General features: G+C 43.6%; 3 protein-coding genes and 1 pseudogene across 7 annotated transcripts; 2 read left to right on the forward strand and 2 right to left on the reverse strand.

The window, feature by feature from the left end:
• The first annotated feature begins 7611 nt into the window (after nt 1-7611).
• LOC123442455 (tetraketide alpha-pyrone reductase 2) lies at nt 7612-8682 on the forward strand. The gene is made up of 2 exons (XM_045118502.1): nt 7612-8444; nt 8535-8682. Exons 1-2 carry the CDS (start codon nt 7612-7614, stop codon nt 8680-8682), a joined length of 981 nt encoding a protein of 326 aa, XP_044974437.1.
• Nucleotides 8683-11327: 2645 nt separating this feature from the next.
• LOC123442456 (patatin-like protein 2) lies at nt 11328-13307 on the forward strand. The gene is made up of 5 exons (XM_045118503.1): nt 11328-11589; nt 11695-11876; nt 11994-12171; nt 12270-12431; nt 12645-13307. The coding sequence occupies exons 1-5, from the start codon at nt 11356-11358 to the stop codon at nt 13188-13190; spliced, it is 1302 nt and encodes a 433-aa protein (XP_044974438.1). The 5' UTR covers nt 11328-11355; the 3' UTR covers nt 13191-13307.
• A 2401-nt stretch (nt 13308-15708) lies between these two features.
• On the reverse strand, nt 15709-16611 carry LOC123442457 (annotated as a pseudogene).
• Nucleotides 16612-20119: 3508 nt separating this feature from the next.
• Nucleotides 20120-23762, reverse strand: LOC123442458 (uncharacterized lipoprotein syc1174_c-like). Of its 5 annotated transcripts, XR_006630471.1 has the most exons (10): nt 23502-23750; nt 23283-23399; nt 23054-23182; nt 22774-22950; nt 22320-22460; nt 21944-22132; nt 21686-21757; nt 21327-21585; nt 20512-20538; nt 20120-20414 (listed from the first exon to the last, which is right to left on the reverse strand). XR_006630471.1 is itself a non-coding variant. In XM_045118506.1 (8 exons), exons 1-8 carry the CDS (start codon nt 23748-23750, stop codon nt 21582-21584), a joined length of 1092 nt encoding a protein of 363 aa, XP_044974441.1. In that variant the 5' UTR covers nt 23751-23762; the 3' UTR covers nt 20913-21581. The 5 variants fall into 5 exon arrangements, 2 of the variants coding, with proteins under 2 accessions (XP_044974441.1, XP_044974439.1); XR_006630470.1 differs by having other exon boundaries at nt 20120-20538; XR_006630469.1 differs by lacking the exons at nt 20120-20414; nt 20512-20538 and adding an exon at nt 20913-21233.
• Between the last annotated feature and the right edge of the window lie 541 nt (nt 23763-24303).

Here is a 24303-nt window from a genome sequence, read left to right on the forward strand (position 1 = left end):
AAACATATACATTTTATATATTTTATTGATTGATTTTCTTATTCATGTTAAAAAAATAAAAAATAAGATAAAAGTTAATGCACCATGTCTAAATGTTTTAAGACTATTTAGATTTTATAAGATGAGTTACAATCCGAGACGGAGGAAAGTAACTTGATTAGTAATAATTTACTAGTTATGATACTTTTATCTTCATAGTGAGTAGTATTCATAGATGTAACAGTATGCTAGATAGAAGCATTTACAATCGGATATTGTAAATTTGGTCTCTCAAGCGTTCGTAAAAATGTTCGGTTGAGTTGACGGACACTAACCGGTCGTATCATAAATTTTCCTCTTCACATTCGCATATCTTATATCTGACGTCGTATATCCATACTATACATGCATGTTAAAATAATCTGTATCATAAAACATCCGACTATAAAATCAAAATCGAATGAACAAAAGATTTACGGCAACGAACATCCACCATCACCTAAAAGATCAAAATTCATAGGACACTGTCATCATCACCTAAAAACTATATTAACAATGCGTGTGGGGAGGGGGAGGATCACGAATTCCTCGCGAGGTCTTTCCCCTTTGAATCGCCGGCACATCAGTAGCCGTCCGTGGCTGACGGAGTGTCTTGGTCGTCTCGGAGGAGGTGTCATTGTTGTTGTCACCGGAGAGGACGATGAGCCCCTTATCTGTCGGACCGCCCTCTCCTGATTCCGCTTCAATCGCGCCAATCGGGCCTTCTTCTCCGCTGGCTCCTTCTCCCTTCGCTCCGACTGCTCAATAGCAAGACAGAGCGCCTTTGCATTCTTCCGTTAGAGGCACCGAGCGTTCGTCTTAGCCGTCGTGTGGGATCGGCGGTACACCCATGCGAGGAGGCGCTCGTCCTCGTCTAGCTCCGACGGCATCCCGCGATGGCGGCACGTGGACTTCCACGCTTCCCCTCATCCTAGTGCATGTTGCCTCTCATGGCGGGCGGCGCACACCTCCAATTCTGGAGTGCGTGTGCGGGCGCTGGCCGGCGGCACGAGTAGTAGGACCCAACGCTGCCCCCTGTGGAGCATCGGCCGGCGTGGGGACGACACGACGCGGGGCCGGTGCAAACTGTGCAGGAATGTCAGAGCTGTACGCAGGCCAGGATGGTCCAACTCCGACATCCGTGCTCCACCGTCTCGGGAGCGGCAACGTAGCTCCAGATCCGAAGCTGCCACCATTCTCCAACTTGGACCGCTCCAAAGCGATGTGGAGGGCCAGCCCGTCGGAGTCGTCGGAGCGGCTGCCTGCACTCGACATTATACTCGATGGGGTCGGGTTCGGAGAAGGAGAGGACGAGACGGAGGATAAGAGTGAGCTAGGCTTCGGAATGTGTCGCCCTGAGTTTTTTTTTGGATAATGGTGGGGTTGATCGTGGGTCGCGCCTTTTAGGTGGGCGTATCCGGGCGTGATCGGGCCACCCCATAACCGCCCTATATTTGGGCTCGATATGAGGGGTGTCAGTCAGCCCGCGCGTATGAGGTGGGTATGAGAGGTCCGGTTGAATCGCTTTTTTGTGATCAATCACTGAACAGATGGCATATCCGGATGTTTGAGGTGGGTACGAGGGGTTCGAATATAGATGCCCACATTTGACTGTTTTACTAAAGCACATCTAACTATGACATAAGTATTGCACATCTAAGTTTTACATCATTGATCTTACATGGAGATTCGTGTATATGTTTTTTTTTCTTTTTCTTTTTTATTTAGTTATTTAGATGTGTAATAACTGTGTCACATCTAGATAAAGATAACAATGGGTAGGGTATGAGCCATATATAAGAATACCATATCCATATCTGTATAGTCAATGGGTATAAAATTCTATCCATGCCGTACCAACGGGTATAAAACTTTACCCATACTCATACCCAACGGTTACCCATATCCATTGGATACCAAACGGATAGAACGAGTAGTACACAAGTTCTTCATAATTTTACACTCACTGATCGCACATTTGACAAAAAATGAATTATCTCAGCTCAATAACAGGTAGATTAGTACAGGTCCACAATAAAAATTTATAAATCATAACACACTCATAAGTCAATAGGAGTAAACAAGTCACATAACAAATTAATGATGGATATGTTAACAATAGTTCACAAGTAAGTATAGGGTATGGGTAATACCGTGGATAGAAGGCTATACCCGTACCCTATTCATGATTAACGGATAGAGTATAAGTACTATCCATTGGTATAAAAGTATGTTCATACCCTATCTATGCGGGTACGATACCCGTGGGTCACCATACCCGTGGGTAAAACTGTCATCCTTACATATAGATCTGTCTTAAGCACACTCATAACTTTATTTATTGCTTTGTAAAATCTTTTTGCATTGAAAAAAGCTATATGATAAAATTATTTATTTATTTATCTCTTCCCTTAGTGCATGTATAATGGTGTTATCTTAGGAGTGACACATATGATAAATGATGAGGTTGAGGAGAGAGAATTTGAAAAAAAATAGGCTTTGCCTTCTCTTATTTAAGAGAAGACATGAGGTCATCTCTTAGCACAATATATTTTACCATATTTTTAAGAATAGCTAATCATAGAAGATAAGACTAAGAGATGATTCATTGTAGACTTTTTTTTTGTTATCTTTAAATTACATGCAAGATTTAAGATAAAACTATCTTATCAACCATTGCACGTGTCCTTATTAACTATCCGTCACATAATTATTTTTACTTATATGATATTTATATTATTTCTTATGTTACTTTTACTGTGACCAGTCTAAGGGCGTACTCGCGGTCACGGGTTTGATCCCTCACGGACCGCTTGATCCGACAAATGTCTATTGTTGGACTGGCTATGAGTCGGACCAAAACTGTCACCTCAAAAATTGTTCAATCCACCGCCCAACGGTTGTCCGATTTGAACCGCGCTTGTCAGCTGACCAGTACTCTCTCCGTTCCTAAATATAGTCTTTTAAGAGGTTTTACTAAAATGACTACATACGGATGTATATAGACATACTTTAGAATATATATTTATTCATTTTGTTTCGTATGTAGCCCTCTAGTGAAATGTCTAAAAAGACTTATATTTAAGAACGGAGAGAGTATTTTGGAGGAGCGGCATGAGCCATGCTGCGCTTAACGATTTATACAGCACGGCTCATGTTGCATTTTCGAGGTTTGTAATATGACCAGCTCGAAGGTTTACAACGTGACCTACCTTACGCCATGAGATTTTATAAAACGTGTGTTTTGTAACATGTATCATGTTGTGATCATTGATCACAATTCACAAACCGTCGCCATGTCAGCACCACTGTAGCCCACCTTGATATTACACGATAAAACAAAAGGAACAAGAACGAAAACAGAAAATGGACAAGAAAAAGAGAATAAATTAATATATAATAAAATTAGGAAAAAGGTGGGAAATGTTTCGAAAATGGTCAAACTTTGTGGGGGAAAATCATGTAATTATAAAAGGATTCACATGTTTTACTTTTCTTATTTCTAAATAAAAGGAAAAACAAGGGGGGCCAGAAGAGTGGGGCGCATGAACAATGATAGTAAGGAACGGCAGCAATTATTTCAACACAGTTAGTTCTGACATGCTGGTAACAACATATTTGTTTAGAACACAGTACAGATGTTTGCGTTCATCTAAAGATGACAATGGATATCCATTATCCATTTACCCTCCAAACAAACATCATATTCGGTTAAGGGTATGAGATAAAAATTTACTCATAGTATATAAATATAAAAATATGAAACCCATTGAATAGAGCCGATACGGACATGAGATCATATAACCCATATCCATATATCCATGTATCCATATAAAATCTATGCGAACTTAAAATTATCTCGACATTCTACACTATGTCAAGAATTTATGAACTGAAAATGTATGACTACGTGTTGTTATTTATGATTATATTATTTTATTTATAAGTATATGTTATTATTATAATCATTTTTTGTAAACTATAATTATATGTTATTGTTTATGACTACAATTTATTCATATTGATGCTTTGCAAACATGGATAATTTTATCCACGATATTCATCTATCCTGTCGGGTAACGGATATGAAAAAAATATGTATCATTGACAGGTATGGATAAGGGTGAGGAATAAGATTAGGGGCAACGGGTATACAGTGAGTCCAATTAACACGCCTACACCTTCCGTGTGGGGTGGGGCCGGGGGGTGGGGGGATTTGTTTCAGATCTCACATTTAGATCAGATAGCAAGGTCAATCACCAAAAATAATAATCATATTTAATTATTTAAATAAACTACAGTTGTTTGACAACATTCGTGTGCATTATGTCTACAGCTCTGAAGAAATCAGTTTAAAAATCGATGTACATTTAGAGATTTACAAAAGACAAAATCGAATGAGAATAGTAGTACCTTTGGGTGAGTAGTACATTGACACTATTCATGTTTATTTTTTATTTTTTTCCTTCTGATAAATTAAGTTGAATTGATGAAAAATGAATGTTCCCTGTTTTATATTATAAAGCAACCACCAAACACAACAACAAGTCGGATCGGAAAAGAACAACAAGGACACACCTAAAGTGTGAGACCAAAAACCATAATAACTCTTGCTAGGACACAACACAAAACACCCCAACAAAGATAAAGCTAAAGCAATCTAGTCTGCCTCACGAGGTGGTGGCGGAGTCAGGGAGCAAGACGCATTAAATTAAGTTGAGTTAGGAGCTGAATTTTTATTGATGTTGTATATGAAACTTGGATGTGTGTCACAAAAAAAAGAATATTTGAACATGTATTTTTTCAAAACAAAAAGAAAAGATCTCACACAAGGCTTCTTCAATTACTGTGTTCAAGAGGTAGCTGGTTCAATATCGTTTATTGTATCTACCCAAATACTTAAAAGAACAACTGCATTTCTATCTTCTAGCCATCCGATCGATCTAGTAGCAGTGAGGTGGCACCTAGTCGGCACCGAGCATGCTCCACAGGACAAAAATCATTCTCTCCGTACCGCTATTTCTCAACCAGATTCCACGCCATGCATTTATTTAGGGCTTCAAAAAATTTAAATTTGTAATTTTTGACTCAAGCGTTAAATTTCAAATCTGTTTTTATCATTGTGTTCGTCGCGATGAGTATGTCAAAAGCAGATCCATATAAATAGGTTCCGACGAACTATTTTTTGAACAACTTTGAGGTGATATTGAGACAACTTTAATAATAAAAAAGCAACTTCTTATCAATGTGCGTAGTATGGTCGCCTATGAACAAAAATTCCTTCAAATTTATCTAACATGACTAGAAGGTTAACTAACTTCACCCTTTAGCAACCACATGACAGATACCGTTTGCTATTTCTAAACTGAAATGTTTAAATTATGCGTTGGATGAGCATGCTCGGCTCCTCATGCGTTTGATGTGCATTAATTCCTGTATTAAAAAATTAAAAAAAAAACTATTACTATCAAACCATGTGTCGGAATTATGATATGTTTTCATCCTTGGGTTCCTCGTGACGAACTCGTCAAAACGTGATCTCATATGAATATGTTTTGAAGATCCTTTTTCGAAAGCAACTTCGATGCTAGATGAGGCAACTTTAGTGCTAAACAGAAGCAACTTTGATGCTAGGTAAATTGCATGGCGTGTATATACATGAGTTGCTTGTTGAATACACTGGAGTTACGCAAACACACACTAAAATTGCTAACTTTTTTTTCTGATACTCGAGTGCAATTATGGAAACTATTTATGAATAACTGGGGACTGAGCATCAACGGTAGGCAACTGAAAATCAATCGTACGCAATTGATCATCGGTAATAGGCAACTGGGCATTAAAATTGAACGATTTTACAGTATTTGTAGTCAACTGATCATGATTAATAGGCAACATGACATCAATGTTTGGCAATTTCACAATATTTGTAGACAATTAAGCATCAACTGCCTGCAACTAAATATCAATGACACACAACAACAACAATAGGGAAGTTGAGATAATGTTGACAAGATTCGCAAGTATACATAGGGCAGTGAAGTAACTTGTACGTAACACTAAATGCGCCTTATGTTTTTTTGTAAATTTCTCATTTTTACAAAAAACAATCAAATAGGCAGTCTAACTAAGCTAAAAAAGGTTAATTTCCTATAGCACTAAGTTGTCTCAATATCACTAGAAGTTGCCCGAAAAAAGTTTGTCAAAACTAATTCAAACTAATTCATATGAGATCTACTTTTAAAGACCCCATCGTAAGAAACCCAGCTACGAAAACGGATCTCAATTCTAATGCTTGAATCAAAAGTTGTGGCTTTTAATTTTTTTGAAAAACACAAATAAATGCATGCATGCTGTATTATACCGGGGAATCAGAGAAGAAAAACGCGAGAAGGCGCATGGATTAAGTGTTTTTGTCTATTAGCATATAAAGGAGAGAATTCCTTATTTGGCCCTTTCTTAAATTCTTCTTCCCTATTTGGCCCTAAATATTATTTTTTTCCCTATTTGACATCTAAACTTCATTTCCTTCCTAATATGGCCCTATAGTGCAATCTGAACACTAACGGTGTTAAATGTGGTTGTAAAATGACTCTTTTGCCCTTGATGAATTGTGGGAACAAAAGTTACTCTCTAGTGTGTGTGACATATTTAAGCCAATAAAAACGTACCAGTAGCTCCATTTTGGATGCTTTCAACGGTTATTATGGAGCTACTGGTACGTTTTTATTGGCTTAAATATGTCACACACACTAGAGAGTAACTTTTGTTCCCACAATTCATCAAGGGCAAAAGAGTCATTTTACAACCACATTTAACACCGTTAGTGTTCAGATTGCACTACAGGGCCATATTAGGAAGGAAATGAAGTTTAGATGTCAAATAGGGAAAAAAATAATATTTAGGACCAAATAGGGAAGAAGAATTTAAGAAAGGGCCAAATAAGGAATTCTCTCCATATAAAGAGGTTTGATTAGACTACACTTATCTATCATGGAAGGGCACCGGAACGCTCCATCGAGCACCCATGCGCTGCCTAGCCACGTCCTTATACATAAGTACAAGACGACAACGTCCATTGAGCTAGAAGCTATTTTTATAATAGATATAAATTCAAGTGCTATCTTTATCTGTTTTGACTGAATTTGAATTCAAAATTTATTTATAAATTTCATTCAAAATTTCGTTGTAACCACGCTTACCGCCCCCGCAGTGAAATTGCCCCCATTCGGTAACCAAAACCACTTTTGCGTTGTACGACTAGTGTTGAGGTAATTCAATAAGTTGGTAACTAATAATGCGTGATGTTCAGATTGCTACATGTCCATGCATACGTACGTACGCATGTGTATAGAAGAATAGTAGCCCACGCATGCCTGATGTTCAACCTAATCCAAACCGAACTCCATGGCGCCACATTTGCGTTGCCTTGCTCCGGCCAACTGATCCGCCCATCGCATTCTTTCTCTTTCTCCCGCCTCCCACAGATTCATCGATCGATCGATGGTGAAAACACACCAGTATAAATCTGCACCCATCGCATGCATGTCCTTCTAACACCAGCCGAAGCCGGAGGTCGATCGATACATCAAGATGCCGGAGTACTGCGTGACCGGCGGGACGGGGTTCATCGCGTCGCACCTGATCCGGGCGCTGTTGGCCGCCGGGCACACGGTGCGCGCCACGGTGCGGGACCCGAGCGACGAGGCCAAGGTGGGGTTCCTGTGGGAGCTGGAGGGCGCCGACGAGCGGCTGCAGCTGCTGCGCGCCGACCTGCTGGTGGAGGGCTCCTTCGACGCGGCGGTGAGCGGCGTCGACGGCGTCTTCCACGCGGCGTCGCCGGTGGTGGTGAGCTACGAGGACGGCAAGGACGCGCAGGAGAAGCTGGTGGACCCCATCGTGAAGGGCGCGGGCAACGTGCTCCGCTCCTGCGCCCGGGCGGCGGTCCCGCCCCGCCGCGTGGTGTTCACCTCCTCCTGCTCCTGCGTGCGCTACCGCCACCACGGCGGCGGCCCGCCGACGCTGAACGAGTCGCACTGGAGCGACGCCGACTACTGCCGCACGTACGGGCTCTGGTACGCGTACGCCAAGACGGTGGCGGAGAAGGAGGCGTGGCGGCTGGCGACGGAGCACGGGCTGGACCTGGTGGTGGTGAACCCGTCGTTCGTGATCGGGCCGGTGCTGGGCCGGGCGGCGCCGACGAGCACCGCGCTGGTGGTGCTGGCGCTCCTCAAGGGGGACCTCGGCAAGTACCCGAACACGACGATCGGGTTCGTGCACGTGGACGACGTGGTGCTGGCCCACGTCCTGGCCATGGAGGACGGCAGGGCGTCCGGCAGGCTCATCTGCTCCGGCGACGTCGCGCACTGGTCCGAGGTGCTCGGGGCGCTCCGGGAGCGGTACCCGCAGTACCCCATCCCCACAGAGTAGGTTCCTTGCTCTAGCTGGCCATAGTCATGCATGTACTCGTAACTCATGGATGCATGCATCGTGTGCATGGTGATGGAATGGAACAGGTGCAGCAGCGGGAAGGGGGACGACAGGGCGCACAAGATGGACACGAGCAAGATGGAGGCGCTGGGGTTCCCTCCATTCCTCTCCATCCAGCAGATGTTCGACGACTGCATCAAGAGCTTCCAGGACAAGGGCCTCCTCCTTCCTTGACATGACATCGATCCATCCATGGATCGGCTTATTAGTTATCTATATATCGAGTAATTAACGGAAGTGGAGCTAGCATGTATCCTTCCAGATGCTCGATCCAACCTGGAGTATGTATCACCATATATATATATCAGTCTTGCTAAGTCTCAGTCGACTGAGACTTCGTTAATTCTCAGTCGATGCTAGATCCATGAGATCTTACATTGAGATCTGTGCAAAATTTTCATATCGGTTTTTCTTTTTCTTTGTACCATGTTATGTCACTTGACTGAGACTTGATTAAATCTCAGTCGACTTAGGCCTAGCCACACCTTATATATATAGTCAAGTACGTACCCGCAGTTACGACAATACTACAATAGGAATTAACCTGGAGTATGTATCTATCAACATTATCAACGTTGAAAATCATAGAGCGCAGCTTGCAAACTCAAGTCATTAGAGAACGATTTGACACTACAGAACAACCTATATACGAAACCATCCTTAATTTTCGCTATCAACATCTTGTTCCTCGCTGTCTGACGTCAGGTTTTTATCATTTGCCAGCGAACGTTCAGATTTGCCATTCAAAAACAGATCGCCATGCTGCAGCGAGTAATTGCGATGCGTTCGATCGGGATCGTATCGTAGGGTAAAAGTCTGATGTCATTTATACAGTACAATCTGATCCCTTTCCTTCAGATCTTAACGACGCCCCTCACGCCGGCATCCTTCATGACATGTGGCCACTGGGTTACCAGCGGCAAGTAGGCCCGAATGGCAGAGAGCGAAGTTTGTGTGCTCGGGCATCATGATGCCCTTTTTTTCTAAAAAAATAAATAACCGTAATTAAATTTTCAAAACATACTGAAAATAATTCCGTGTAAACTTGTATGTATTCACTACTGATCCATAAAATTTTGCTTTGAAAAAAAAATGTAATTTGTAAGCTGTACAATAAATAAAAAAATTTCCGGCCCAAAAACAAAACATTCTGGCCCATTTGGAAATACATATTTGTTTTTTTTTTGTACGCCACGTATGGATGTAAAATGAAATGAATTTTTGCACATATGTAGTATGTATGCGTGTGCGTGTGTGTGTTTGTAAAAAGTTTTGAATTTTTTTATGCAGTAAGAAAACACTTTTGTAACGGGCACCATGGTGCCCGTCCACAACTACGAATATTTGCAAATGGCCCACTACATGAGTAAGAGGTGCCGTGTGGGCTGGAAAGGTAGGTCATACATCCTGAAATTCCCCAGATGCAAAACATTTGCCGGAGGGAGGGAATTTTGTCACAAGGAGGGAGCTCTATATTCCATCTACCATCTCGAGAAGTGGAGTCTGCAGGCTTCATTCTCAACGTAAGACTGTAGCCATTCGTATGAGAAAGACTAGGATGTCGATAACCACCACACGTGTAATGGATGTAACACCCGCATGCCCCATGATCAAAGAGTGGGTCATGTCACCCATGCATGCCTAAATGACGAAACTAATAATGTCAGCAGGAATCTTTCATCTTTTTAGTTTTTAAAATGTTAAATCTCTTACATAGAAATTCGACTGACAGATCATTTTCATCATAAAATCCATCGCGGCGAGATCTGCAAAACTAGATCTCATATTGATATATTTCTATGGCTTTTTTGTTGAAAAGTTGCCATGTCTATTGCACATAAATTGTCATCGTGATTACACTAAAATTGCCAATGATATATTTTATATTTCAACTACTTTTTCCTCTACGTTCAAGTACATTTTGACATGTTGGTATGAAAAAGGGAGTTAAGAAACTAAACTTCCATGATGAATTACGAAAATTTGTCATGATCTACGAAATAAATTGGGCATGATTCATAAGTAAAAAAGTAATCTGCCGTCGATCACTTACCATATATTATAAGAAAATTGCATAGCTTATCAATCCTTATGGCGCGGCGGCACTAGTAGTTTTCTACGGCCAGTAGCTTGTACTCCCTGTGTCGAAATTATTTGTCGTATAAATAAATAAAGATAAATGCATTTAAAAATAAAGAACATCTAGATATATATATTATTATGATAAATATTTCTGAACGAAGGGAGTACTAGTTTCACCTCCAAAGAAACCCACGGAACGGCGTCTCTAGGAGGAAGCACGTACGGCTAGCTGCACGAGCCTTCCGTACATCTTTCGTGCAGGAGAAACTTCTCAGCGTAGAAACGTTTATACCCATCCAACATTCCAAAAGAGTAAACGGACCAGGTAAACAACAAAGAATGAGTACCTTGTCGGTACGTACGTGTCCCTAGCTTGAACGGAGCACCACTCACACCACACGCAGAGCCTGCCACACGAAATATAGTGGACGAATAGCTCGTGCCAGCCATGGTCCATGGAAACTGGAAACAATTTAGATTCATTTTTCTCCAGTGTCATCGCGTGCGTCCTAACGGTCCACGGAGCCCGCCAGCCCCCGCGTCTTTGGCTCCTTCAATTCAACTTGTTGACTCGTCGCACGGTGCGGCCATGACCACCGGCATATGCACGATGCTTCCGGCGCTCCGGCGGGGAGCACGACTTTTCCTAGTGACCGGTCATATAAATATGGTATACAGGCGTGCACCTCAACCACCATCAACAACAACGCCGTCGTCACAAAAAGTGCCAAAGACAATCGAACCAGCCAGCTGATCGAACCAACCATGCCGCCGGCCATGCAAGTAGCTGAAGGGGCCGGGAAGAGGAGCAACGGGCCCCGGATTCTGATGAACGCGGTGCAGCGTGTCCTCAGCCGCGGCGCATCGTCGTCGCTGGGGAGCCCCAGGTCGCCGCCGCCCTCCTACGGGAGCATCGTCACCGTGCTGAGCATCGACGGCGGCGGCGTCCGCGGGATCATCCCCGGCACCATCCTCGCCTTCCTCGAGGAGAAGCTCCAGGTACGTACCCCTAGTTAAATCCTCTTACATGCACGCACGTTTGGCTTTGTGTGATCTAATGCACAGTACCAGTTCTAATGAGTTGCCATGAATATATATGTGTAGGAGCTTGACGGACCGGAGGCGAGGATCTCGGACTACTTCGACGTGATCGCCGGGACGAGCACCGGCGGGCTGGTGACCGCCATGCTCAGCGCGCCCGACGATGCGGGCCGCCCGCTCTTCGCCGCCAAGGACATCAACCAGTTCTACCTCGACCACTGCCCGAGTATCTTCCCTCAAGCCAGGTACAGAGATCGCATGCACGTATACAAATCTACCTAAAACAATCTCCTGCGTCTGCATGCATGGTCGACCATCTTGACGTATGTATATGTGTGTATGTTGTGTGGTCTGATGTGCAGCAAAGGTCCTTTTGGGTTGATGAGGAGCATGATGGGACCCAAGTACAACGGCGAGTACCTCCACACCATCGTCAAGAAGCTCCTCGGCGACACACGCGTTGGTAACACGCTCAATAACATCGTCATCCCAACATTCGACATCAAACTCCTGCAGCCCACAATCTTCTCGACGTACAACGTATGTGATGTGTTATGTGTGGACAACAGATTAATAAGCAGCATGCATGTCGCTTGCACGGTTGCACCACGCCTGCTGATTTATATATATGTATGTAGGCCATGAAGGATAAATCCAAGAACGCTCTTCTATCGGACGTCTGCATCAGCACATCCGCCGCACCGACATACCTCCCCGGCCATCACTTCCAAACGGAGGGCAAGGATGGCAAGCTCCGGGACTTCAACCTCATCGACGGTGGCGTCGCCGCAAACAATCCGGTGAGTCCGTCGTGCTAACACGACACGCCAACTCAATTAGTGATCGACCTGCAAACCTAAATTAATTAGCTTATCACCTACCTAATAGTATAACAGTTAAGTGTGATCCGGTTATGATGTTGATGTATGGAAACAGTTGACTATCATCCGGTTGCGATGTTGATGTATGTATCGAAAATTCTCTGCCTGACAACTGACATGGATACATTACAGACCCTGCTGGCGATGACGGACGTAAGCAAGCAGATCCTGATGGGAAACCCGGACTTCTTCCCCATCAAGCCAGCGGACTACGGCAAGTTCATGATCCTCTCGCTAGGCACTGGTACTGCCAAGATCGAAGAGAAGTTCGACGCTGCCGAGTGCAGCAAGTGGGGCCTCCTTGGGTGGCTCTACAACAGGGGCGCCACACCCATCATCGACAGCTTCAGCCAGGCCAGCGCCGACCTTGTCGACATCCACGCTTCTGTGCTCTTTCAGGCGCTTCACTGCGAGAAGCGATACCTCCGGATCCAGGACGACGAGCTCAACGGAGAGACGGCATCCGTTGACGTGTCAACGCCGGAGAACCTCCATCGGCTCGTCGACGTTGGCAAGGCGTTGCTCAAGAGGCAGGTGTGCAAGGTGAATGTCGAGACGGGCAAGAACGAGCCCGACCAAAACAGGAGCACCAACGAGGAGGAGTTGGTCAATTTCGCACGCATGTTGTCAGAGGAGCGCAAAGCCAGGCTTCGGAAGGAGGGCGATGTTGAATTCTAGAGAAATGGGACATTTCTTACTACTGGAATTTGATGAACCGACCAGCACTATATATATATAAATTATTAGTGTATCATAGAGTTGATTTTGTTGGTTTCTTTGAGACTAAAAGACAGACCATTGATAGCCATATTCTGAAATCCATTGCTTGTGGTGGTGATTTCTGCTGGCATACCTTACCTGCTATTAATACTGCTGGTGGCATTCTTTGTTGAAATTAGTAGTGGGCCTTAGGTCCATAAAAGAATTTCAACGCCGTTGACGTGTCAACGCCGGAGAACCTCCACCGGCTCGTCGACGTTGGCAAGGCGTGGCAAGGCGCTGCTCAAGAGTCGGGTGTGCAAGGTGAACGCCGAGACTGGGAAGAACGAGCCTGACCAAAACAGGAGCACCAACGAGGAGGAGCTTGTCAATTTCGCACGCATGTTGTCAGAGGAGCGCAAAGCCAGGCTTCGGAAGGAGGCGATGTTGAATTCTAGAGAAATGAGACTATTCTTAATTAGGGTTTAGGGTTTAGGGTTTAGACAGTAGTACTAGAATTTGATGAACCCACGAGCACTATATATATTATTTGTATAGATCGATATAAATGTTTGCGTACATATTCATTAATTTGTCCAATATTCCCTGTATAAACTACTGCCTGCTTGCCATGGATGTGCTAATTTATGAATAATTTGTTTCATTGTTCCTACATGATGGGTAGCTATCACTTAGTTTTTTATTGACCTTGATTAGTACAGCTAACCGCGGAGTATGGACAACCATCGTGGACAGACTCCACCAGATGTAACCTAAGCAATTAAGCTATGTTCAGTTCGCTCAACGAGACTCAACTGGGAACCGTTTCCCACTCCACAAAGTGGGTTATTCATCTGGGAACCGTTTCCCACTCCACAAAGAGTCAAGAGTAAGGCATCATGCATGTGGACAAGGAGGAGGCCTTGGATATCTCAAGAAATGAAGGCCTTGGAGCAAATTACTAGGAAGGAGACTATAATACTCAATTCTCCTAGTATTTTAAGGTTGCCATTGTATTGTAGTCCTATAGTATTTGAACAGATCCACCTTTTGATTTGAAGGGTAATATATGCACTTACATTATATATATTTTCTTTATGTCTGAACCTGGGCTCTTTCAGCGATTTGGGCAAGCCGGCGAGCCGTTGCGCGACCACCGAGTCCGGGCGACGATCGAAAGAGTCCTTGCCGGCAAACCAACGACGACGACTAAAGGATGAACCAGTACCTGCATGCGACGCTGACGCTTTGTCGGGGCTATGCGGGGTGCTCCCCAACCAATCCATGGCTTTGGCGAAGCCGTCGGTGGCTGGAAAAGCCAATTCCGGTGGCCGGGACAAAACAACCGTCGATCTGCAGCTTTCCGGCCAGCCGAGGTACGAGGGAGCGCTGGAGGTCAATCTAGGGCGTGTGGCGGCCGGCCGGCGTGATCCTGGCTGCTGGTCTGGCCGGAATCAAAGGCGGCGCTCGGCGGTGGTGGGTGGGGGAGTGTGGGCTGAAATGTCCCACCCACCAACCGCTCTTGATATATATAAGGCGCCGACGGGGCGGGGGGGGGGGGAAGAGAACCTGCGTTTTCGCAGGTTGGGGTGGGCATTTTGCCGCGCCCCACAAAACATTTTACGGGTCCGACATGTTTACGGGGTCTGGTGGAACAACTTTTTCTGCCCCGACCCATATTTTAACGGTTATTTTATGGGTCGGGACACTATACGGGGTTTGCTAGAGATGCTTTTAGGTGTCTATTGACGGAAAATCCAATGGAGCTCTTGGGTGCTCCACCCCCTACATCTCGCCGTATTGACCTTGTAATCTTTTCATTTCATTGCTTACCTAAGAGAAGGCTATAGCTACCACACTGTTAGACAAATCATGTAAAGTTCTTAGTATTTCATGTGATGAATGACTATTGTATTTATAAACACTTTCAAACTTTTTTCTTCAAGAACACAACACTTTGAAACTAGATGTGTGGTTCACAAAGTCAAGCATGTTAAGATCACCATCCTCTACTTCTCTAATACTCCCTCTGTCTCAAAATAAGTGTCTCAACTTTGTACTAGCTCTAATATAAAATTATACTAAACTTGAGACAGTTATTTTGAGACGGACGGAGTACATGGTATAAATTTGGGTGGGAGTCAAATTTAGTTTTTGCCACGTACGTAGGGCATATCTGAACGTTTGAAGGGACTTGAGCATTAAATGATGAGTCCACGGCTCTTCTAGGCACAATAGCTGATTAATATACGTACTGGGTAATGAACGGGAGGATATGGGTTCAATTCAAACTTGTGAGGATTAATTTGTGCGTCATACATACTCCCTCCGTTCTTAAATATAAGTCTTTTTAGAGTTTTCACTAGTGGACTACATACGAAGTAAAATGAGTGAATCTACACTCTAAAGTATGTCTATATACGTCCGTATGTAGTTTCTAGTGCAAACTCTAAAAAGACTTATATTTAGGAATTGTAAGTAGTCAGCATGTGCAGAGTAGAATGATTTGTCTTTTTCGTACGGTACAGAAAGCATCGACAGAAGTATATAAATACCAGGTGATATGACACACCCTCCAATTCTCCAACCCAAATTAAGTGGACGTACTGCACGGCGTAGAGAGGACGAGCTCCAGGTTCAGTTTACCAAGGAACCTGCTGTCAGCGTCCGATATATAATGCACACGCTTTGCTGCTTCCGGCGTCCGACACTGCACCGTCGTCGTAAGGACGGCCGGGGAGCTCGTCGCGTTCTTGGTTCGGCACTGTCGTCCTTCGCGTATGCTCGCCGTGCTGATCATGTAGCGACGAGGCTAGGAAAGCCTGCAGTAGCACGCGATGGTTGTCGGGATCGGCGCCGCCCGTGCGCCTCCTCATCGCCGGCGAACCCCAGTGTGCCTCGACCTCCTCGCCCGTCCTCCCAGGAAGCCTCCCGGCGATGATCGACCAGCTGGATAGATAGATTCATGATTCGTCATCAGCAGAACATAACCAGGAGCTAGCTAGTAGATAGGATCGATATATATATGTGCATCGCCGGCACGTTAGGTAGGTAGGTACCGGTTTCCGAGCAAAGCGTGCAGCCTGATGAGGAGGTCCTCCTCGTCGTCGGAGAAGCCCGTCGTCGTCGTCGTCCCAGCAAGTAGCCCCCCCGTAGCCTTAGTCGGCTGCAGCGACGGCGCACCGCTGCTGCTGCTGCTGCTGCTAGAGAGAAGCTCGGCGTCTCGACTGCTCCTGTTCGTCCGGCGGGGCCATCGCCGGCCGTGTTTCTCCGCCGTCATCGGCTGCTTGCATGGACTCCGTCGTGGCGCCCGTGGCTCCCTCATGGTTAGGTACGTGCGTGCTTGCTTGCGATGGTTAGGTCAGACTTAGATCGATAGAGCTAGCTAGGGTTAGATAGGGGTCGAAGGTACGGTGGAGAAGATGAGGTCTGTGTGGCAATGTAGGCGTATATATAAAGCGCGCATGCATGAGAGCTCCATTTTTACTCTCAGGCGAACTTTTCTTTCTCGCCGGTTGACTGGAAGTACTACCAGCATGCAAGACCGGCCGGTTGGTTCGCTGCAGCTAGTGTACCGGAAGACGACGACCACGCGCGTGCGCGCGGTGCCTCATTTGTTAGTTGTGGCTTGCGGCGTCGTGTGCTGCTGCCTACTGTAGCATGCATGCCGCCTTACGGTCGGTAGCTACCCAGCAAATATCCGGGACAGGTGCAACTAGGAGATCGATTTAACTATATGTCGTCCTTGTCTCTCAATTTATATTCGATTCTTTTTCAACTGAATATATAAGAATTACTTCCTATAATGTACCTTTTTAAAAAATTTAAATAAAGTTACGTGCAATGCCAAAAGTCTTGAAAAATGATAACGCCCGTGTGACACGAAGCAACGGTCCAAACGCCTTCATTACCATCCATTTTGCCACGTCAAATCAGATGACATCAACGGATTTTTTTTTGGTTTTCGGCTTACAAATGTTTTATCTCCTAATTAAAAATCCTTTTTTACCATTAAATCTATCTCGACGAGATCTTCAAAACTAGATCTCATTTTGATATGTTTCGATGAAAAACAAAATTGTCCAAAAGTTGCCATGATGTTTACTTAGTAGTTGCCATAGTGTTTACACTAAAGTTGCCATGACATGTTCTATCTATTTTTTCTTCTATATTTAAATCTACCGTTATATTTTTAACTACTTTTTACGGCAATTTTTATTAATTGACCATGGAAAAAATTTCACCATGGTAATTCACCTTGGCAATTTAAGATTATGGTTTATGGAAAGTCTAGTTTCTTAATTCCCCGTTTTATAATATGTCAAAATTTACTTTTAAAGGTAGAAAAAAATAGCTGAAACATATCACGGCAACTTCAGTGTATACACCATGGCAATTCATGTGCAATAGACATGGCAACTTTTAACCCAAAAAAATGTCGTCGAAACATATTGTCGGAACATATTGATATGACATCTAGTTTCGAAGATCTCGCCGCGATGGATTTAATGGTGAAAACGGATCTTCAATCGGATTTTCAAATAACTGAAAGCTTATCGCCGGAAATCCTGAAATAACTGAAAGGTAATAAAATGTTTGCTGATTTTCAAATCTTGTTGTACTCGCTCCGTCCCAAAATTCTTGTCTTAGATTTGTCTAAAATAGATGTATCTAAATACTAAAAGGTGACTAGATACATTTATATCTAGAAAAATCTAAGGCAAAATTTTGGGACAGAGGGAATCCTATTCTATATTATGTTTGAGGTGCTTTGTACTTCTGATGAACTTTGCTAATATGTCTAGATACTTTTCACACACAAAAAACTTGTTTAGTTTTCTACCTGCGTGAAAAATTTTGTGATGAAATTACATTCATGGAGGTCTAGGCAAAAATAAAGAAACAACAGACCAAAATGCTTTCAACAACAATCTTTTTGGAGAATCTAATTTATTTATTCACCTATGGCATTAGGAATGTTTTTTATTCATGACTATTTGTATGTATGTAGAATATTCATCAATATTAGTAGCCAAAAAATCTGAATGTTTTGAATTGTTGTCCTTTTTTATTTTACTGTTCATGATGGTGCATTTGAGCTCGAGTGTGGATTTTGTGCTCTCACATGCTCCATTTATTTCAGGAAAAATAAATGAAAGCTTCTAAACAACAACAACAAAAACTGGTGTGTAGATTAGAGTGAGTCATGTATCGTGAAGTTTTTGTGATGAAAAAACATTAATATGTTGTCTAGATAAAGAAAACAAATATAGCGTTTTCCAGGTTTTGAGAAGTATTTGGTTTGTTATTTTTCTACAGCGAGCAAATGAACAGTGATTTTCAAGGAATATGAATGGAAACGAACTTGAGTCAATTGCATATGAGGTTCTATATGGATCATTTGATTAATATTCTTATGAAAAATGTAGTGCATGCTCCTTGAGCGCGGTCAGGAGTCAAAAGGTTTGTGCATAAAATAAGCTTTGAGTTTCACAACATGGCAAATTATTACTTTGCTTCTGGTAAAATAAATACTGTAGTAGACCAGCTATATGCACCCATGATATATGAAATTACCTGCCTAAAAAAACTCAGTATCTTTTATTGGGGGCACATCTCAGTCTGCCTGTGCACTGAGAGAATATCTGAACCGAACTTTCTGACAAAAATCAGCACAATCACACAATATCAATGTTGGTTCTCATAAAACTTAAAGTCAAAATTGGAAACATAGCTCAGAAAAATATGACAAATTCAACACCCAACTGAACATAATATAAGTTGGGCTTTAAATTTGGCCTAGACATGTCATTTTTATATCTCTAGACATGTTTCAAATTTTGATACGAAATTTTGTGAAAACATATATTGATGTTGTATCAATATGTTTAAATTTTTTAGATATTTAGAAAATGTTTTACGGCATCTGGTGCACCGGTAGCGCAACAAGTGTAGGTGCAGTGGATACACCCCCCTTGCGCGACACCCTTGTGGTGTTACTGGTGCACCAGTCATCCAAAATACACTATATGTGTTTCAAAAAAAAATATAAAACTAACTTTGCACATACAAAAAATGTATATCTACTATGTAAAATTAATTTCAGATTCAAATTAGAACTAAAAATATCAGAACAAAAAGACATATTTTTTTTATGAATAGTATTCATTTCAGATTTGGTCATGAATTTGGCCCATTAAGACAATCAATGTTGTATTATTTTATTTTTGTTTCTCAAACCACGACGTTATTAATACATGTTATGTGTACGGGAAATGCTACACCCACGTAATGTTACGTGAGGTTTCTACGTAAAGGCTGGTTTAGAGGTAGTTAATTGGATTATGATTAATGGTTGGGGCCCACCCAGGTTGAAATCAGGGAGAAGAAGAGTATTTAGGGAAGGGTAAGTAAGTTTACGTAGAACCTTACGTAGGTGTAGGATTATTGTATGTGTACATACTAAATTATTTTGAGATTTTCCTAAAGCTTCTAGTGTGAAATTTGACCTTCTGGCGCACCAGTAGCACCACAAGGCTGGGTGCACCACATACGTTCTCCATCTTTCTTTTTTGCCTATAGTATGCCAGTGTCATCAAGAAGGGCTGTTGCTATGGAGATGCTCACATCGGACGACTATGTGTGAATTCAGGGCAAAAAAAAAAAAACAATGGAACCACTTTCAAGGTTAAAGGGGAACAAAAGTGTTTGGTTTTGCATATTAGGAGGTCAAGGCATCAAAGTTGGTGAATCGAAACTTGTGCCCAACAGGAACTTGAAACAAGCGACCATGTTTTTTTTTCGATTTCCTTTCGGTATAGCATGCTAGAATGACCTCTGTCAGGGATGAGCACATGTTCATGATTCGATTCACCAACTTAAACTACATCTTCAGGTTCTGTTCTTCATAGAGTTGAACATTCAGGTGTCTCGGGCAATTTGAAAAACTCACAATCATTACATTTTTAAAGCCATTGAGCCAAACATGTACGCCCGCCGAAAGAAAATTCAGAGAGGAGCTGAAATGATCCTCCACCATGCCCATAGAACAGCCTACTAATCTTTAGACGACTCAGTTCAGGTATTGTTGTACTTGTTGTACCAGGGAAAAGCAAATAAGTCTAAAGCAAGGATATATGGACCGCGTAAGGATCCACCGTTCGCGCCTTCCTGGAGATTGGTGCAGCCAATTCAGGTATCAACCTGTAAATCATTCGCAAAACAATACGCCCTATAGTATAAATCCTGACATATATACCAAAGAAGTAGTGCTCACATGGGAGGTTGTTCATCCTGTTACCTTTTTGATAGTGACAAATTAATTACCCTGCAGTAAATCGAACCAGGAGTAAATTAATTATACTACAAATAGCTGCAACTGTACTCGTGACTTTTTTTCCCAATAATCAGGTTGTTGATCCAGATACCAGCTGTTCTAACAAAGGTTGAAGGAACTTCAGGAAGGACTGCCACCAACCTATCATCTAACTTGGAACTTCTAGAACCTATCATCTAACTTGGAACTTCATATATATATAACCACTGAAAAGCATAAACTATGGCAGTGACAAAAATAAACTATTGCTGCAAAAAGATCTCACTACTATTTAAGGCCACAAAATCTGCAAACGAAGTGCAAATCAGGTAAATATGTACTTCAACAACAAGCTAGCATAAACAAACAGCATCTAGCACACCAAGTCACCAACACACACAAACAGCAAGTCATAAGCTGCACCTCATCAAAGGTTGAAGGTCCAGTTTGATTGGTAGTTGGCACAAGCAAGCAAAAGCAGCAACTACCCGCTTTGACAAACAAGCGTGTTCTGACTAGATGCAGACAACATCAGAGAGTCAACGATTTGAGAGCGCACAATGACACATCAAGACATAAATGCTCTCAGCTATCAGCGCAACACTTGTATGGTGGAAGGGGAGCATAGCACTGCTCGTCTCAGAAACTGAAGCAATTAATTGATCAGAAGAACGGCGCCGAGTACAACATCCATGAACACAATGACACTGCACGCGTGTATGCATATCAACGTCATTCCTCATGGGGTGACAACGAAATGAAGTTCCATATGTATGCTCCTACTGTTGTGGGATATGTACCTGGGACTTCAAAATTTGCAGCCCCCTATTTGTCAAAGCTGATTTCTCCTGTACTAAATTGTCAAACTAACTGATGTACATTCATTTTATCCTGCGTTGCATAAGGGGCATATGACCTAGGACCAGAAGATCGGGAAGAGTACAATTGCCGGTGGCTCTTAAGATGATCAATTCCTTGTTTTCTAAGAGCATTTGGATTGACGCCTGCCTTGTGAGCAGCAATAACTCCAATAGCTTCCCAGTAGTTCTGGACATTCAGCTGGGGAGAAAACACTGGTGTCTAAGGATCTCAGTAATACAAGATCATGTGGTGTACCAGAGGGAAACTTGAAGGATAATTATTAAGATAGCTTACATACCGCTTCAATACTGAATTTATCAGGGGTGTCATCGAGCACCGTCTCATTTTCCTGAACAGTAATGATTAACGGCTGCAGAATTACAAGAAGAATGATCTAAGTTAGCTGACCTGATAAATACAAAGGGTTGCACTTTGGATTCTATGATTAGCTTCACTCATCATGTTGGCATATAATGATGAACTAATCCAAACACCACTGCAATATGCAATTGAAGTGGCCAGATACGTCATCATAGTTTGCACAGGAGAAATTTACCTTGTTCTTTCTTGCAGTTCGAGAAAAGGCAAGAGCACCATCACCTCCACAGGCGTCTCTTGGAAGAATCACACTATCAACATCACTAGACACTATGCACCCACCGTCAAAGGTTCCCTGCCTCCTCGTCACATACTGAGGAGCGGTACTTAAACCAGCGAGCACACATGGTAGAAAGGTATAACCAATCTGTTCCAAAATAGTGAACGAACACAGGAGATGAAATTACTAAGCATTACTAACTCGTTAGTTTGACATCGAAAACAGGGCATGTACAGTGATTGGGTTCTACCATTTTTGTGTCATCACTAAACATATCATTTATAATTAATTAACTCAATTGTGCAGAAACAGAACATCACAAGGGCATAAATACCTCTTCAGCAGCAGATCTTGGGGACACTAATGGGCTGAGTGGTGGGGGTAACACCGCAGGAGCGTGAGCAGCAGGGATTTTGAATTCTTTCACAATTAGGTGACTGATGATCGCTTCAACCCCCGCTAACAGATCAACACCCTGCATTGATTACCATATCAAGACCATACAAGCTGAGAGGCACACTAAAGTTATTGCTAGGATACCAGATGAAATAAAGGGCAAGAACTTTCACATTTATGGAGAAGAGAGGTGCTAACATATATCCCTGACTATACGTGGGCTCCGAAGAATGCATGTTATTGCAACTTGCAAGAGATATTTATATGATGCAAACTGTAAGGGAATAACAAGCGTGTACCAGAATGCTGCTTGCAAATATAACATACAGAAACCGCAGAAACCATCGTACAAAAATGTAAGAGAAACGACTACTTGAGCAGATAAGAATTACCTTTCCTTCCCGGTAACAATCCGAATCTTCAGGATCGTCATCGGGAAACCGCGCAACAACTGCCACCGCATTAACGCCTGCCTGGTTCACTAGTGCGTCGACAGCTCTTAACAGAGAATCGGGGTTCCCGACACTGCCGGTTGACTTCCCACACTCCGGATCGAACCACGTCTTGATCTACACCATACATAAGCAGATCATAAGGTGACATTCAAGATCAGTACATTACCAAGGAATTCAGCTATCTTTTCAGCCACAACTTCTTGAACAGAGCACGCACCTCCAAAGGAGCATCCGTGACGGCGTACTCCACAACGGGGAGGCCGAGCGAGGCCCTCGCGGCATCCGCGACCTGCAAGTGGCGGAGCCGGAGCTCTTCCTCGATCCCGGAGTCCAGCACCAAGCCTACCTACCTAGGTTAAACCATTCACAACCCATCAACATGTGAAGAAAAGAAATCCTGAAATTCATATCTATCAGTATTCAGTGGTTCGGTGCCACTGACTGACCCTGTTCTGGTGGACCGGCTGGAGAGCCCAGGCGCCCTCGGCGAACCTGTCGAGGGCGTATCCCTCGACGTAAAGCATGTTGGGCATCGGCCAGTAGAGCATGGCGGCGTTGAGCACCTAGGGAGATGTCGGGAGTGGGAGCGAATGCCGGCGCGTCAGGCTTTGATTGAGCAGTCGAGCTCCAAGCAATGGCGGAGGGTGCGAAGTGGCTGGGCTTACATTGGGGTGGGAGATGACGCAGTCGGAGACGGCGGCGAGGGCGCGCGCCACGGGGAGGGCGTCGCCGGCGAAGCCCCCGACCGCGGCGCCGACCCCCGTGGGCACCACCAGGACGGACGTGTAGGGCCTCCTGAAGCACGGGTACCGCGCGTCGGCGGTGGGGGAGAGGGCATGCGCCCGTGCGCGACGGCGCGGCGGCGGCGGGCGGCCGGCGGGGAGGAACAACGGCCGCGCGAGATGGAGCGCCATTGTTTTGCCGCAGCGAGTGAGGGGAGGGCGGGGAAATTGCAGGGGATAAGGTTGGACCGAACCTGGCCCACCAGTCCGGCCCAGGAGTCGGCCTGTCACAGTCTTCGCCTGGACCTCATTCATTTGTGCAACACAATTGCAATATGACAACAAATCTACAACAAACCAGCAATCTTTACCTACTAATAAAACACCTATTGCTTCTGTGGTACGTCATTAAATTTGCTCCTAAAGTTCATCAAAATTACGCACCAATGCCACCCGTAAGTGACAAAAACGATTCGTTTTTTGCACTTCGATTCGGCTCTTCCCTTCCGATTCTAAAGGCTGTGGTTCCGTATTTTATCACAAGAACATGCTACCCCAACCGGTTGGGTGCACCTCCTCCCACCCAGGAGACCCAGCTTCGATCCTCATTGTGGACTACAACCATTTTTGTTCTTCTTTTTCTACTTTTTTTCTCTTTTGCCTTTATTTCGACAAACTTTACACACATGTTAATCATGGATTAAATAAATGTTAAATTTGTAGACAAATAAGTTCCCATATATAC

The sequence above is a fragment of the Hordeum vulgare genome, chromosome 3H (genome assembly GCF_904849725.1).
Source record: "Hordeum vulgare subsp. vulgare chromosome 3H, MorexV3_pseudomolecules_assembly, whole genome shotgun sequence".
NCBI lineage: Eukaryota > Viridiplantae > Streptophyta > Magnoliopsida > Poales > Poaceae > Hordeum > Hordeum vulgare.

Excerpts from the sequence above, each read along its gene's own strand:
- LOC123442455 (XM_045118502.1), top strand. The coding sequence starts at position 7,612 with ATGCCGGAGTACTGCGTGACCGGCGGGACGGGGTTCATCGCGTCGCAC. Across the intron at positions 8,445-8,534 it reads CAGTACCCCATCCCCACAGA|GTGCAGCAGCGGGAAGGGGG; the intron begins GTAGGTTCCTTG and ends GGAATGGAACAG.
- LOC123442456 (XM_045118503.1), top strand. The coding sequence starts at position 11,356 with ATGCCGCCGGCCATGCAAGTAGCTGAAGGGGCCGGGAAGAGGAGCAAC. Across the intron at positions 11,590-11,694 it reads TCCTCGAGGAGAAGCTCCAG|GAGCTTGACGGACCGGAGGC; the intron begins GTACGTACCCCT and ends ATATATGTGTAG. Across the intron at positions 12,172-12,269 it reads CAATCTTCTCGACGTACAAC|GCCATGAAGGATAAATCCAA; the intron begins GTATGTGATGTG and ends ATATGTATGTAG.
- LOC123442458 (XM_045118504.1), bottom strand. The coding sequence starts at position 23,750 with ATGGCGCTCCATCTCGCGCGGCCGTTGTTCCTCCCCGCCGGCCGCCCG. Across the intron at positions 22,133-22,319 it reads CAAGATCTGCTGCTGAAGAG|ATTGGTTATACCTTTCTACC; the intron begins GTATTTATGCCC and ends ATTTTGGAACAG. Across the intron at positions 21,758-21,943 it reads GAACTGCAAGAAAGAACAAG|CCGTTAATCATTACTGTTCA; the intron begins GTAAATTTCTCC and ends GTAATTCTGCAG.